This window comes from Oryzias latipes, chromosome 5 (assembly GCF_002234675.1).
Source record: "Oryzias latipes chromosome 5, ASM223467v1".
NCBI lineage: Eukaryota > Metazoa > Chordata > Actinopteri > Beloniformes > Adrianichthyidae > Oryzias > Oryzias latipes.
Window position 1 is genome coordinate 8,336,634 of NC_019863.2, and position 13,009 is coordinate 8,349,642.

The following is a 13,009-nucleotide window of genomic DNA, read 5'->3' on the forward strand; positions in this document are numbered from 1 at the left end:
GTTTGCACTTCAGGGCCACCGTACATACTAGATTTGAACACGTATTATTTCAACGTTTTTCTCTTTAAACACTTATAAATATATGTATGTAGAAATTATAGCATTTGATTAGCCTCATTGTTTTTCAAAATTGTAAAAATCTTTTATTTTTTACTGTAGTTTATCAGTGTGAAAAGTTCTAAGAAAACTGTTTTGTCTGTTTCTTTACCTGTGATAAAATAGAATAGATTGGATTAAGGACGTCTGGGTAAAAAAGATTCTATAATCTAAATCCTGTACTTTGCTTTTCTCTCTCAGCTTATGGTATAAAACATCAGTGATGAGTCTTCAGTCTGCTTGCACTGTGAAGGCAAAAATGTCTCTTTTGCTTAAAGTTTTATCCAGATGATCAGTGTTGAACATTTTAACTACATGTAATAAAAAAAAGAACTTATTGCTCTTCGATAATAACCAGTTCTTCATCACAAGTCTTTTTAGTTCTTCTTTTTCTCCTTACAGAACAGCCATTTTTCAAACACCTTTAAATCACTGCCATAGTCCTCCCCCAGCAATAATAACTCCTAAATGATGCCACTGACTATCCAGTCCTGAGAAAAGCTTCTGTATGTACCAATCCAGAATCTTCTTAATGACGTCTTTTCTTCTAACTCCACATTTTTATGCCCTTCCTTCCCTCATTTCATGCTCTCTGTGTTTTGATTTAAGACTCATCAGCAGACAGCAATACTTTTTCTCCAGCAGTCCAGTCCCTAGACAGAGGAGTAGTTGTTCTGCGGCCCTGTGGCTCACATTAACCTCATAAGGTGTAAGTAATGGAGCCTGTCTTTGCTGCTGCATACGACTCATGAACAAAAAATCCATTTGGCTTCCTGCAACTATACAATGAATTTTGACTCAGCCAAACATAAAGGTGAGAAAAGAGGTGTATGTTCCTTTACAGACAGCGAAGGAGATGAAATAACATTTCCTGCATAAGTTTTGTGTTGTTCACACTTGCGGGAGCGCTGGAGCTTCTCCCAGGTTTCAGGAGGTGTGGAACACCTCAGACAGGCTGCAATACGCCAATACAGAGATCAATACCACACAAAAAAGAAACATTCCTGCTTGCTGCTGCTTACATACTGACTCTTGGTCAAGAGCTTGTTTTCTTTTCAATTGCACAAAGCACACTTAAAGAGTGATTATTGGACATGCCACTCTTCTTAAGCTTATGGGAGACTTGTCATCATTACAATATGGAAAATGTTCATGAGGCTTTGTTTTTCTTATTTTTATTTAAATTAACATTAAAAAAACCAAAAAACCAAAAAACGAAGAAGTTTTTTCTCATCTCTGACCTGTATGGCTCTAAATTAAGTTGATGTCGCCCTATCACTTGCCTTCCGGCTCAAAAGTGCTGGTAGGTGGACCAAACTGCAGAGGGATGGTAAGCAGTAGCATCTATAGAGGTCTTTGTGTGGGAAACTGGCAATATAAGCTTTTACGGGGAGCTGCCAGCTGACACAAAGCTATCTCGTCTGTGCATTCGTATGTGACAAATTGAGAAAATTAGTGTGTTAAAAAACCACGCAAACTCACATGTACTCCTACGGTCAATTTGGAAACAGCAATCAAACAATCATGCAACGCTACGGAGAGTGGGAGGCAGCTGCAAGTCCCAGAGAAAGCCCAGGAATGCACGGAGGAAACACAAAAACTCTACAAAATATACGTCATTGACATGTCTGTGTTGACATTGATGACCAACCAGCTACTGTGCTGCCCAGCAATGGAACAGCTAATCTTTCATGTGCTATTACCATCTCTGGTCAGAATCATTTGAAAAAAAGGAGGACTTAAGTGGGGTTGGAACATTGGAATATTTGGGGTTAGGATGAAAATACTTTGAGCTAGAGAGTAGCTCGGTATTTGCTGTGGTCCATTAAAGACTGCTGTGGTGAAATTGTCTTCTAGAAATCCCAAACCACTTCCAGTGATGGTCACTACTGTAAGTTGAAAGGAACTCGTTGTTCAGCTGCCAGTAAGGAAGATTATTCCACCCTTATGTCCAGCCATCAGAAATGCCATCCTAACCTCCCTTCAACATCTTTTGAGGAGCCAGCCTCAGAAAATTCCAAGTCATTGTGGAGTAAAATGTTCTTCCAGGTGAAACTTGGTTCCAGCTGCAGATCACAGGCCTCCCAAAAGGAAAATGATCCACAACACAAATAACAAATAAAACACTAAGAATGTCAAAAAAGCAAAATTCTGATGAAAGGAGCTGAAACATGCTGTCTGAGGAAAACACTTCACATTGCTGACAATCGCAGCACTTTGCCCATGAGGAGTGGACTAAAATACCTGTCGGTGGATGCAGAGATCTCATTCACTGATGCAGAAAGGATTCGATTTTTTAAAGAAATTCCATTAAAGATCGTGCAACAAAAGGTCAAGTTAAGGGCACTATCATGTAAATTCAGGCCTGTGTCACTACTTTGTTCTTACAAATGATTCAACTTAAAAAAAGTTGAAACTTTTTGTTTCGGATGAGCTTTTTGCAGCCTGGATCATTATTCAGGAAGTTCTGCTGATGTAATGATGAGTGCATCTTTCCAAAACCTAACCTCAGTGTCCTATGCTGTTTTCAAACCCTGTTTTAGTTTAACCCCCCCCCCAGAGATTTGATATTTACATACAGAAGTTTTTTTCACTTGTTTTTAATCAGTCAAAATAAAAGGCTCAAACCAATTTCACAATGTTCTTTTTGCAAAGATTTGCTATTTACGTCCTTAGAAAGTATTTTCTCATGGTAAAGCAAATCAGCCTTTTTTTCTTTTTTCTCTAAAAATATTGATTAATCCTAATTTCAAAGAGAGTAATGCCGTTAATCCATGGCAATAGGGGATTATCGGGTTTGCTAATCAGATCATTGTATGTGGAAATGAATATATTTATCATGTATTTATGTTTTGAAGAAAGCAATTTGCTTTTAGAATAGATTTGAGTGCTTCCAAGCCACGAGCACATTTAAGAAGCTTTGAGACAAAAGATGCCTTTTTGCATTAGCTGCTCTGAAATGGGAACGCACAAAAATGTTTCCTGCAACACAAACGGGCTTTGAGAAACAGGAGTGTCTCCTGGCACAGAGTTGAACATATGGTTTAAGGCAAAAGTTAGTGAGACACTAACAACAGGCAGCGCTTGGATTTTTTTGGAATGTATACATCCAAACCTTTCCAGCGGAGGCATGGCGTTTTGTGTGCATACGTCTGAGAACATTGGGTGCAGTAATTGGTGACCTGATAAATATTTGCGTAGGACCCCATCATCAGGAAAAAAAACGAGAGAAGCGCTTTAACGCTAATGCCTTCAGGCTGCAAGCCAAAAATAATCCAGCGATGAAGCTCACTTACAGGCAGGATGTGAACATTTCAGGAGGTCTGTGGGGGCGATGACGATAATGCATCAACAGGGACACTATGATGAAACTTTTGTACTGTGTTGGTGCTGATGTCAGGTTTTAGATAACAGGGCAAAAACACCAGCATAAACAGAATAAAATTTCAGTCAGTTTTGAGGTTTCTTTGTTTTTGTGTTTTTTGTGAGAGCTGCGTTTCCCAGACGACAAACTGAAGCACTGAATTCATTCATCTGGAATCCCAAGAAAAGTGGAGCTCTCAGGAATTCCCCTTTCAGAGTCAAAACTAAACTGGTTGCAGGATTTAAACGAGTATTTAAACAAATTCATGTGCAATTCTTTTGCATTATTGCTACATGAGAGCATTGTCTGTACATCTCATTGACATGCATGGAGGTCACAAAGGATGTTGAGAGCTTAGGTCTATTGATTTTGAAGAGCTCTACAAAAGCGATGGTAATCATGTCACCATGTCTGGGTTCATGAGATCATTCTGACCCTCTCCAAGTAAGGAGAACTTCACTATCTACTGCAGGAGCTGAGTCTTTCAGCGGTACTTCCATCTTTCTGTGACCCAGTTTGAGAATTTATCCGAGGAAGGAAAAAAACAAAAATAAGAATAAAATGGACAATCTTACTAAAAGTAAAATATTAAAAACTTCAGGAGGAGAAAAAAACAGATTCTCCGCTGTGTTGGTTCTAGACTCCACCAGCTGATCGCGTGCCAAAACGGAGTCCCTGATTGGTTGATGCAACGTGTCTTATGCCAAAGTTCATGTCTTTTCACTTCGACGCGACGCAACACCCAAATTGTGCCGCTTCCAGGCCGATGCACCGGCGCTCAGAACGCGCTGCAGGACCTCTGATCACGTCGGTACATTGATTTAACATTGAAACCGAATGCCCCTGATCTGCAAATCACATTTAGTGTGAAAGCAGCTTTACCCTTAGGTGCGACTCATACCTGGTTTAAAAAAAGAATAGCAGCAACTGCTAAAGGGCCCTGTAGGTGTGTATATGTATAAATATTCACTACTGACATCAACGCAGAAGAAGCTCTGCTCAAATTATGCCAGACTTGGCGCAGTTGCTCAAAAGCGACACAGAGGATCAAGAATTCAATGGACTCAGTGATTTGAAGTGATATAAAGACTTTCGTTGACTTATTATCGTGTTTTTCATGCAATGTTTATTTGAATGAATGTGTTCACAATCGCATTATTATACCAGATTCCTCCTATGTTTCATGAAGCTAAGCTAAACACAGCTAAACACGCCATTATTGTTATTATTATTTTAATGCATTTCTTTTAAGGTAACATGTCCATGGTCCCGTGTTTTGTTTTCCTAAAAAATTCTCCAGTGGGACTTGTATATGATTTGTTTCTTCTTTCTTGGGGATTTTTAGCAACTGCAACTTATACTGCGGAGAAACTTATAGCATGAAAAATAGGATGAATGCATTTTTAAGCAAGACTTTTTAAGCAAGACGGAATAACATTTTCGGCATCTATTTTGTGTTCATAGACAGCAGTTATATAATGTGAAGCCTGTCTGATATACAGCTTGCTCACGAGTGTTTAAAAGTGCAGAACGAAGGACCTGTGTTTGCATATCTGGAGTCCATTAACAGTCAAAGTGGCAGCATGGAGCAGGTGATTCAAGAGACAGATGGGTGTTCTGCTTCCCATCCGTTCCTCAGGAATGTCATGCATAGCATCCTCTGTGTGTACATACAGGGACTCCTGCATTCCCTCAAAAAAAAACTATGTTCCTCCATGCTTTGTCCTCTGACTCTCTTTGATGACTGGACTTAAGCTGCAACCAAGGCAACAAAAAAGGTGATTTAAAAAAGGCTCTGCTGCAGGGAAAATGATGCATTTTAATGGGATGACCGGAGGAGCTGAGATGTTGTGAAAGAAGCCACATTTCCTCTCTTCTCTCTGTTTCTCTGCTCATTATTATGCCAATGAACAAATGTGACCAGGACAGGGTTTTTAATGCAATTTAGGGTGGAAGAAGGCGACCAAAATTTTTGGAGTGCAAAACTTAAACATTAATTAAGTTTATTTTGAAGCAGAAACTAGAACAACACACTTTGCAAACCGATCTATGATCTTTTACAAAATAATTGTCTAAAAGAAAAAAAAAAACAGGAAGCGAGCCCTTCCATAAACAAAATTTTTTTTCCTTTCAAAAATGTTATTCAAGTTCCCACACTCAGATGTTCTATTTTTTTCTTTCTTTTTGACATGTTAAGCTGCACCAAGAGCTTACATCTGGTGGAAACCCATTTTAAAAATTCATTCAACACTCTGATATGGATCATCATCAGTTAAAGTCACTTCTGCAGTTTAAAAGCAACCAAAGCAGTGACCCAGAAAAATAAAACATTGGTAGACAGAAGCACAGATCTCAGCTCTGTGAGAAGAAAACTATTAAATAAGCTCCACAGCATTCAGAAATAGTTTTAGTTTATGGAGACATATCCGTCTCAATGATGGTGCTGTCAGAATAATACACTGGAAAGACATGCAAGACTTTGTGTCATAGTTGGAGTACTTTGGAGTCACTTCTCGCTCACTTTTTCTGATTCTGTAAAGCCTTACATAGCTACAGCTTTTTTTTTGACATGCAAAAATAAGTGCTTTAACTTTCCTGAAATGAAATTCGTACATTTTTCTAGTTTTGCACCGCTGCATTTTTGTTCCTATGACTTACTGCCTCTGAAATTGGGAGGCATCCGGCTGGCAGCAAACTGAAAGAATGCAATCCTCTGCTGGTTTCCACAGGAGTAGTTCTGTCTTCTCTACTACTAGATCTATACATCACATCCAGATAAGCTGTCATTTGTAGTTTTTATTTAAACAGTTAAAAACTAACAATGGGAGGTTTCATGGTGTGTTGCATTTGTAAAGAAGTATTTTAAATATGTACATTTATGCACACATGTAGGTACGTATGTATTGTGTTTTCCAAACTAAAAGGCACACTTGACTGATAACGAATGGTTTATTGTTTTACTTATTTCATATTTAAGGCGCACAGAGACAGTCAGAGATAAGTTAAACTTTATTAACTCTGTTTACCGTAATTCTAGAACTTATTTGTGACACGCTGCAGTACCTGCGTTTCCATTACACATGTGCGCAAAACTTTATTGAAATTCTAGGAATGTCAAAAAAAAATGCAAATTCGAAATTACACTGTTTCCATTAAATCATAATTATGCGAAAAAACACAAAATTACTCACACGATAAGTCATTCAAAAACACGGTGGCGGCTGTGAAAGGTTATTTACATCATGGACATTCTGATTTCTGCCACTGCACTAACGCTCATCATCATTGTCTCAGTCACTGCAGAATGTGACACCTGCTGGTGGTGCTGGGTGATAAAACAATAATTTCATATATTGTGATTTAACTTTTTTCTTGATAGAAGAACTTTTGTTTCGAAAGGTTGTTTAGTTTTAAATATATTTTTCCTATCATACCTGCTGATGATTATACATTTCTCTAATGAACCACAGAGCCTTCAAATTTGATAAATATAGGTATTTGGATTATATTGTGATATATATTGTTAACGCCTGACATGAAAAAAAAACTATATCGTGATATAAAAAGATTTATATCGCAGTGCCCTACCTGCTGGTGATTTCACCCGCAACTGGAATTTTACACCCGTGCTTCAGTCCGTCATTTAACCTGAATTATATTTCGAGCAACCAGAGTAAGCGATTACGGAGCAACTCTGTCCATAAAACTGTCTTCTTAACATTGAAGATGATGAAAACTGAATTAAAGAAGTTATGGGAAACACTTAACTTCCCACACAGAGAGAGACAGAGAGACCAGACAAGATAAAAAAATGAAGCATGACTGGAAAGATCTGATATCTCATATAGATATATCTCATATTTTGCACTAGATTAGATAATGCAATTCACCTGTTTTTTCAGCCTCTAGATTGCCTGTTACTGCTCAGTGGACAGACACACCACCTTCCTCTGCCTCAGCGCATTTTCAGAAATGAGTATGAGCAGGATGTCATTCATATTATAAATAAACCCTGCAGACGATCGCATCACTTGAAATGTATAAATGCCACTCACTCTTGCGGACAGTTGCAAGCAAATCCAAGCAACATTTGTAAGACCTTGACTGCGATTAGTGCGATGAGCGATCGCTTTGAAGTATAAACTGGGCGTAATGTGGGAGCGGCTACGGAAGAAGTGATTTTGGGAAATCGTGGTTGGTGATTTTACAGAGGAGCAGTGGATCCAACATTACCGCATAGTTGGGTGATGCTGTGGCAACTCCAGTGATGCAGTACCTACTACTACTATTCAGTGCTCCTACGACGCCAGTTCCTACCAAGATGCACATTGCCATTGCTATCTGACTCATTTATTTTGCGAATCAGTTTTGAGAAATATATTAATTTGATAGACCTCAAAAACCACCTCCTGCAAGCGCAAAGACTTTTTTTTTTGATAAATTTGAGTTTTTTCGAAACTGTTGTGTTTCCATTAGCTGAATTCATTATGGCCAATCCAATTTGTGCAATTTCATAGTCAGTGGAAACGCAGCTAATGTTAGCCACATTAGTAGCTTTTGTATAGTTACTCTATTCACCACACATGTGGCCCTAAAACAAACGTTACTTTGACTACGCTAACTCCAAATCTTATAAGTACCATGTAAAAAAACACAACCTGACACAGCTACATGTTAACTGCATTAGCATATCAACGATAACACTCGACCTTGTTTGCTCCTCAGATATAAAAAACAGACTGACATTCTGACAGAGCGCCGTGTACCTCTGCAAATCACTTGGACGTTAGTAAACACAACAGGAATTAATCCATATATAAGGCGCAGCATGTTATGAAGCGCATTTTCATTTTTGGATGCACTGTGTGCATCACAGAGTGGAAAATACTGTATTTAATTATTGGGCACACTCAGCAAATTAGTTTATTTTGGAACTTTTGACATATTTGCGGTGCACCGAATTAAAAGAAGCATAAAGCGAGACAACAGTCAGAGACAAATCTGTCAGTCATTCAGACTTTATCAACTGCGTTTACAGTAACTTTAGAACTTGTTTGTAACACGCTACACATTAGACCCATTCGAAATGTTAGCCATGTTAGCGTATTCACATTACCTGTATCTCTCAACCTTGTTTGCAACACGTAAAAAGACAGACAGATACCGCTAAAACAAATGTTACTGTGACTAGTCTAACTCTAAACCTTTGCTAGGAACACGTTTAAAAAGCAGTCCCTACATGTCGGCCATTTGACACAGCGCCGTGTACTTCTCAAAATTACCTTGACTTCAGTAAGCACAACTGGAATTAATCGATATATAAGGCCCTCCATATTATAAGGCACACTTTCGTTTTTGAAAAAATGCCTTTAATTCCGGTATGTATTTGTGTATCTATGTAGGTAAGTATGTATGTACATACTTACAAACAGTTATGCTGAATGGCATCCCTGCTGTTTGCATCTTTTTCTCTGTGCATAACTAAGACAGAATTCCCCCACCCACCAGTGTTAGAGCCCGAGCCCCTGCCAGGCAGCGATAACTTCTTATACTGGAGGAAGTCTGGAGGAAGAGGAAAAAAGTGGGAGAAGTGTAAAGGGAGTGCGGGGCTGCCTCTCTCTGGCCATTGTTTGCTCTACGCGTCTCATCCAGCGCATTAACCACAAACGGGGCGTTCCTGAGAATCCTGCAGGGGAATATAGGGAGGGGAAGTGGGGGGTAACAGGGTATTTGTGCCCTTGACAGTGAACAGAAATGTGGGTGTTCTTCAGACCTAACAGTGTCACTGGGAAAGAACTGTAGTGAATAACCGTTTGGAGGCAAGTTCCCAGTTGTGAGCACGATGAAGTAATGAGAGACCTGGGCCTCTGACAGTCTCAGGCCAGATGGGGAGAGGATTCCTTCCAACAATTACTCTGCAACTTAGAGCGTTAGAGCTGCTGTAGCTCCTCCTATATGGAGAAAAAAGAAGTGATATTTGATGACCATGAATGCTTTGCCAAAAGTTTGTGAATAGTAAGTGTTTTAAAGTTAGATATGTTCCATTCTCCATGATGGAATAAAATATTGCTGCAATCTGACCTTTTTCAGAGGCAAATGAAACTAAAATGAATGGCTGCAGCTTTCTGAGTGAGATTTTTATACTCAGTCTCTTCTTACATTTTATAAGATATGTGTCATCTTTAACATAGCTTTCGACCAGAAAGTTAAATATTTAAATGTCCATCCATACTTTGTTTAGTGAGCTGAATGTCTTCCTCATCAAAGCCAATGCTGTTACAATAACATTTACCTTATAGGCGTGTTAGAAAAGCTTATGGATTACTGTCAGCAGCATCCCATGAGTCTGTGATAAGAGGATTTCCGCCAACTGACTGTAAAGCGCTGATTTGCTAAGTATTATAAATGTAAAGCCTTGACAAGGTTGGCATGCACAGATTCAATTGGCCACAAATCTTTACTCCTTGGTGCAAAGAGGTTAGAAGCTATTTGTTTTCTTGTATTTTTGACTTAAAAATGTGTCACTTAAGAATCCTAAACAAAGTTTAACATGAATGTGATGGATTGAGTCAACAGATAAAATATGCGATCATTTCAGCAATTAATAGGCATACAAGACTTTCACAAATTCCGGGAATAGCTAACACATGCAGAAAAACCAAATTACTGAAGTGAATCCTTGTTCAAAGTAAAAAAATAAAAAGGGGTTTGGCTTTATTATGATCTGAACTGCAGAACAAAGTCTGAGGGCTGACAGGAGGAGCAGGCGTGAATGATGTGTTTATGGTCATGTTGGACGTTTGTCAGCGGTGTTATTGCATTATGAGGGAGATGAAACACAGCAGAAATACTGATGCTTTGGCACAGAAAAATGCATTTGCAAGGAGTCATCCCATGCATATTAAATAACCTCTGCTTTTGATCCTGCATGAAGCAAAGCCAAACAAAATGGACTAACAACAGCCTGGCTTGGAAAGAGATGAACACCTAAAGAACTTTAATCTCTCAAAGCTACTGGTGCGAGCTCATCACACCCCACACTGGCCAATGAAGGAGAACCCTAAAACGAATAATCTTAAAATCTTATAAGGACAGGTTTAAATTAAGCAGTTCTCTGGATTAAGTCTTCTTTGTGAGGTGAGAGCTCTGTCTGGGGGGGGGGGGGGGGGGGGGGGGGGGGGGGGGGGGGGGGGGGGCAGAGCTGCTGTTTGGTTTTGATCTGTCACCTGACTGCTGGCCTGGCCTCTGAGAGCAGGAAGTGTGACATCACTGGCCTGACATGAAGGAATGCTGGGATGTAAAGCTGACTGTTTTTGTAACTCCAACAAGACACGCAGAAAGTAAAAGTGATGGACACAGCGGATAATTCACTGCAGCAGAGTTATTTCAACTGTACAGAGTAAAGGGAGCATGAGGCCAACTGTCAGCGTGCAAAAAACAAACAAACAATAGCTCCAGCCATATACAAAAGAAAGGGCTGACTTAGCACCTAATGCCCACAAAAACGCAACCAGAACAGCAGGAACACAGCAGAGTTCTTTTACGTTTCTACTGCATTTATTTAAGAGATGCACCTTAGATTTAAATGTCTGTGCTGCAAAGTGCTGCATCTGCTGTTTTACTAAACTGGTGCTTTGTCAAAGTCATTTGTTACACAGATTAACACATCTGGATCCGTCTTGCATCCAACAACTATTGAAGTGCTGGAAAACTTACGGAGGGATCCTCCGGGTAGCAAAACATCTGCCCATCCAGATGTTACCTTACCAGCTCCACAGGTATATACGCAGAATGGCAAATGGGGGCGGTCTTACGCCATGCCATCAGTCCCCACCCACAACTCAGAGGGGAATTTCTAATGAACTTCTGCCACACTGCAGAAACTATGTCCAAGAAAACAACACATGCTTTATTTCTTCTTTTTTTTTACTATAACAACATCAACATAATTAATAGGAAGGAAGGATTTTCAAATAGATCAAAATCTGATCTAAGTGGGACTCTAAAGTGCTAAGAAGCAGAGCAAAGCCAAAATTCTTTGTTTCTTGAACATGAAACTTAAAATTTTCCTTTTAGCTGGCTCAGTTGCCAAGAAAAAGAGTTCCAGCTTCATCTATTTTCTTATCTTCTTCCTCTTTCGGCTTCTCCCATCAGGGGTCGCCACAGCGAACAAGTCGCATGGTAAATTTGGCAATGTTTTACGCCGGATGCCCTTCCTGACGCAACCTTCTCAAACCACAACCTTCTCAAGCCGGGCTTGTGACCGGCACAGAGGTGGAGAAGGGAACAGGGAGCAGCCCGGAGTCGAACCCTGGTCTCACGGACGGAAGGCGCCGCAAGCCAGCACGAGCTAAACCGGCTCCCCTTCATCTATTTTCTTATAAAAATGGAAAAACTTCACGATTGGTTCATCAACTAGAAAAAGTAAAAGAATGTACCATAACAAGACAGAGCTTCAAGCATATTTTGTAATTCTGTAACTAAACACAAGAAAGCAGATTTTCAGAACCAACACTCTCAGAGCTTTTAGCTCAGAGGAAACCAGCTGCTGCCTGGGAAACCAAAGTCTGACCATCTCTGGCCCACGCTCTCTAACCCCAACCCCTCCTGTCTAATAACAGTGTCTCTCTAATTCTCTTTCCTTTCAATCTGCTTCCTCCTATGCTGTCTTTTTCATGCAGAGTTTGAGGAAAATCCCATCAGAAGGGATGGGTGAATGAAATTAGCCACCCTGCTGCACATTCTCCACATTCTTCCCACTGCTGTTCTCTGGTCACACGTGTTGATGCTCTCACATCATCTCAGGCGTGGGGGACTGGATGAGTGCAAACAAGTCTACATGTAACGAATTTCCAAATCTGTGCTGTGACGCTCACCTCGATAGTGGAGCGTGCCATCGTGGTGGTTGAGATGGTGGTGGTTCTCCAGGGCAGGGGGGCTGCTGGCACCCAGCTCTGCCAGTCTGCGGCTGGTGGCAGAGAGCTCAGAGCGGAGGTTGATCACTTCCTGACTGGCAGACTGGATGGCCCCATCAATCCTCTGTGCCAGCTGTTTGTTGTCTTCCATCATTTTAAGGATTTTCCCCTAAGGACCAAATCCACACAGAGCAGCATGTTGTCAAGAGGAGCATTCCAGGAGGTGAAGCTGACACCCTTTCTTTCTCCACCAACGCTCCCGGCTCCCACTCTTCTCTTCCTCCACCTGCGCTTCAAGTCTCAACACTTTACTTGAACTTCCAAAGAAAGAAAGTCCGTCCTCTGTTCTCATCGAGCTGAATTCTACCTGTTACTACAGCTTTTGAGTGGCCAAGCACTACACAGAGAGAGAAGGCATGCCTTGAAGCAAGCCAGAGACGACACAGTGAGAGAGACGAAAGCAAAAAGAGCAGAGAGACAAAAAGGAGGAGGAGAAGATGCAGCCCAGCAGGCGGAGGGGTAAGTGAATGCTCCCGCCGAGGAGAATGTGCTGTGAGCAGCTGCTCCCAGAGAGGACCCTGCTCACACTGAGACAACATGCAGCCTTTTAAATGGACCGTACCAAGTGGTGGAG

General features: G+C 40.5%; 1 protein-coding gene across 9 annotated transcripts in view; it reads right to left on the reverse strand.

Annotated features, from left to right (window-relative positions):
* LOC101157361 (kazrin) overlaps window positions 1–13,009 on the reverse strand; it is a 128,350-nt gene that overhangs the window by 62,350 nt on the left and 52,991 nt on the right. For all 9 annotated transcript variants that reach the window (XR_002290188.1, XM_020703125.2, XM_020703129.2 and 6 more), the window contains exon 4: window positions 12,337–12,544. Coding sequence is in view for 8 of the 9 variants with exons in the window: in XM_020703125.2 (XP_020558784.1) it covers window positions 12,337–12,544 (208 nt within the window). In the remaining variant the exon portion in view is untranslated. The remainder of the gene's footprint in view (window positions 1–12,336; window positions 12,545–13,009) is intronic.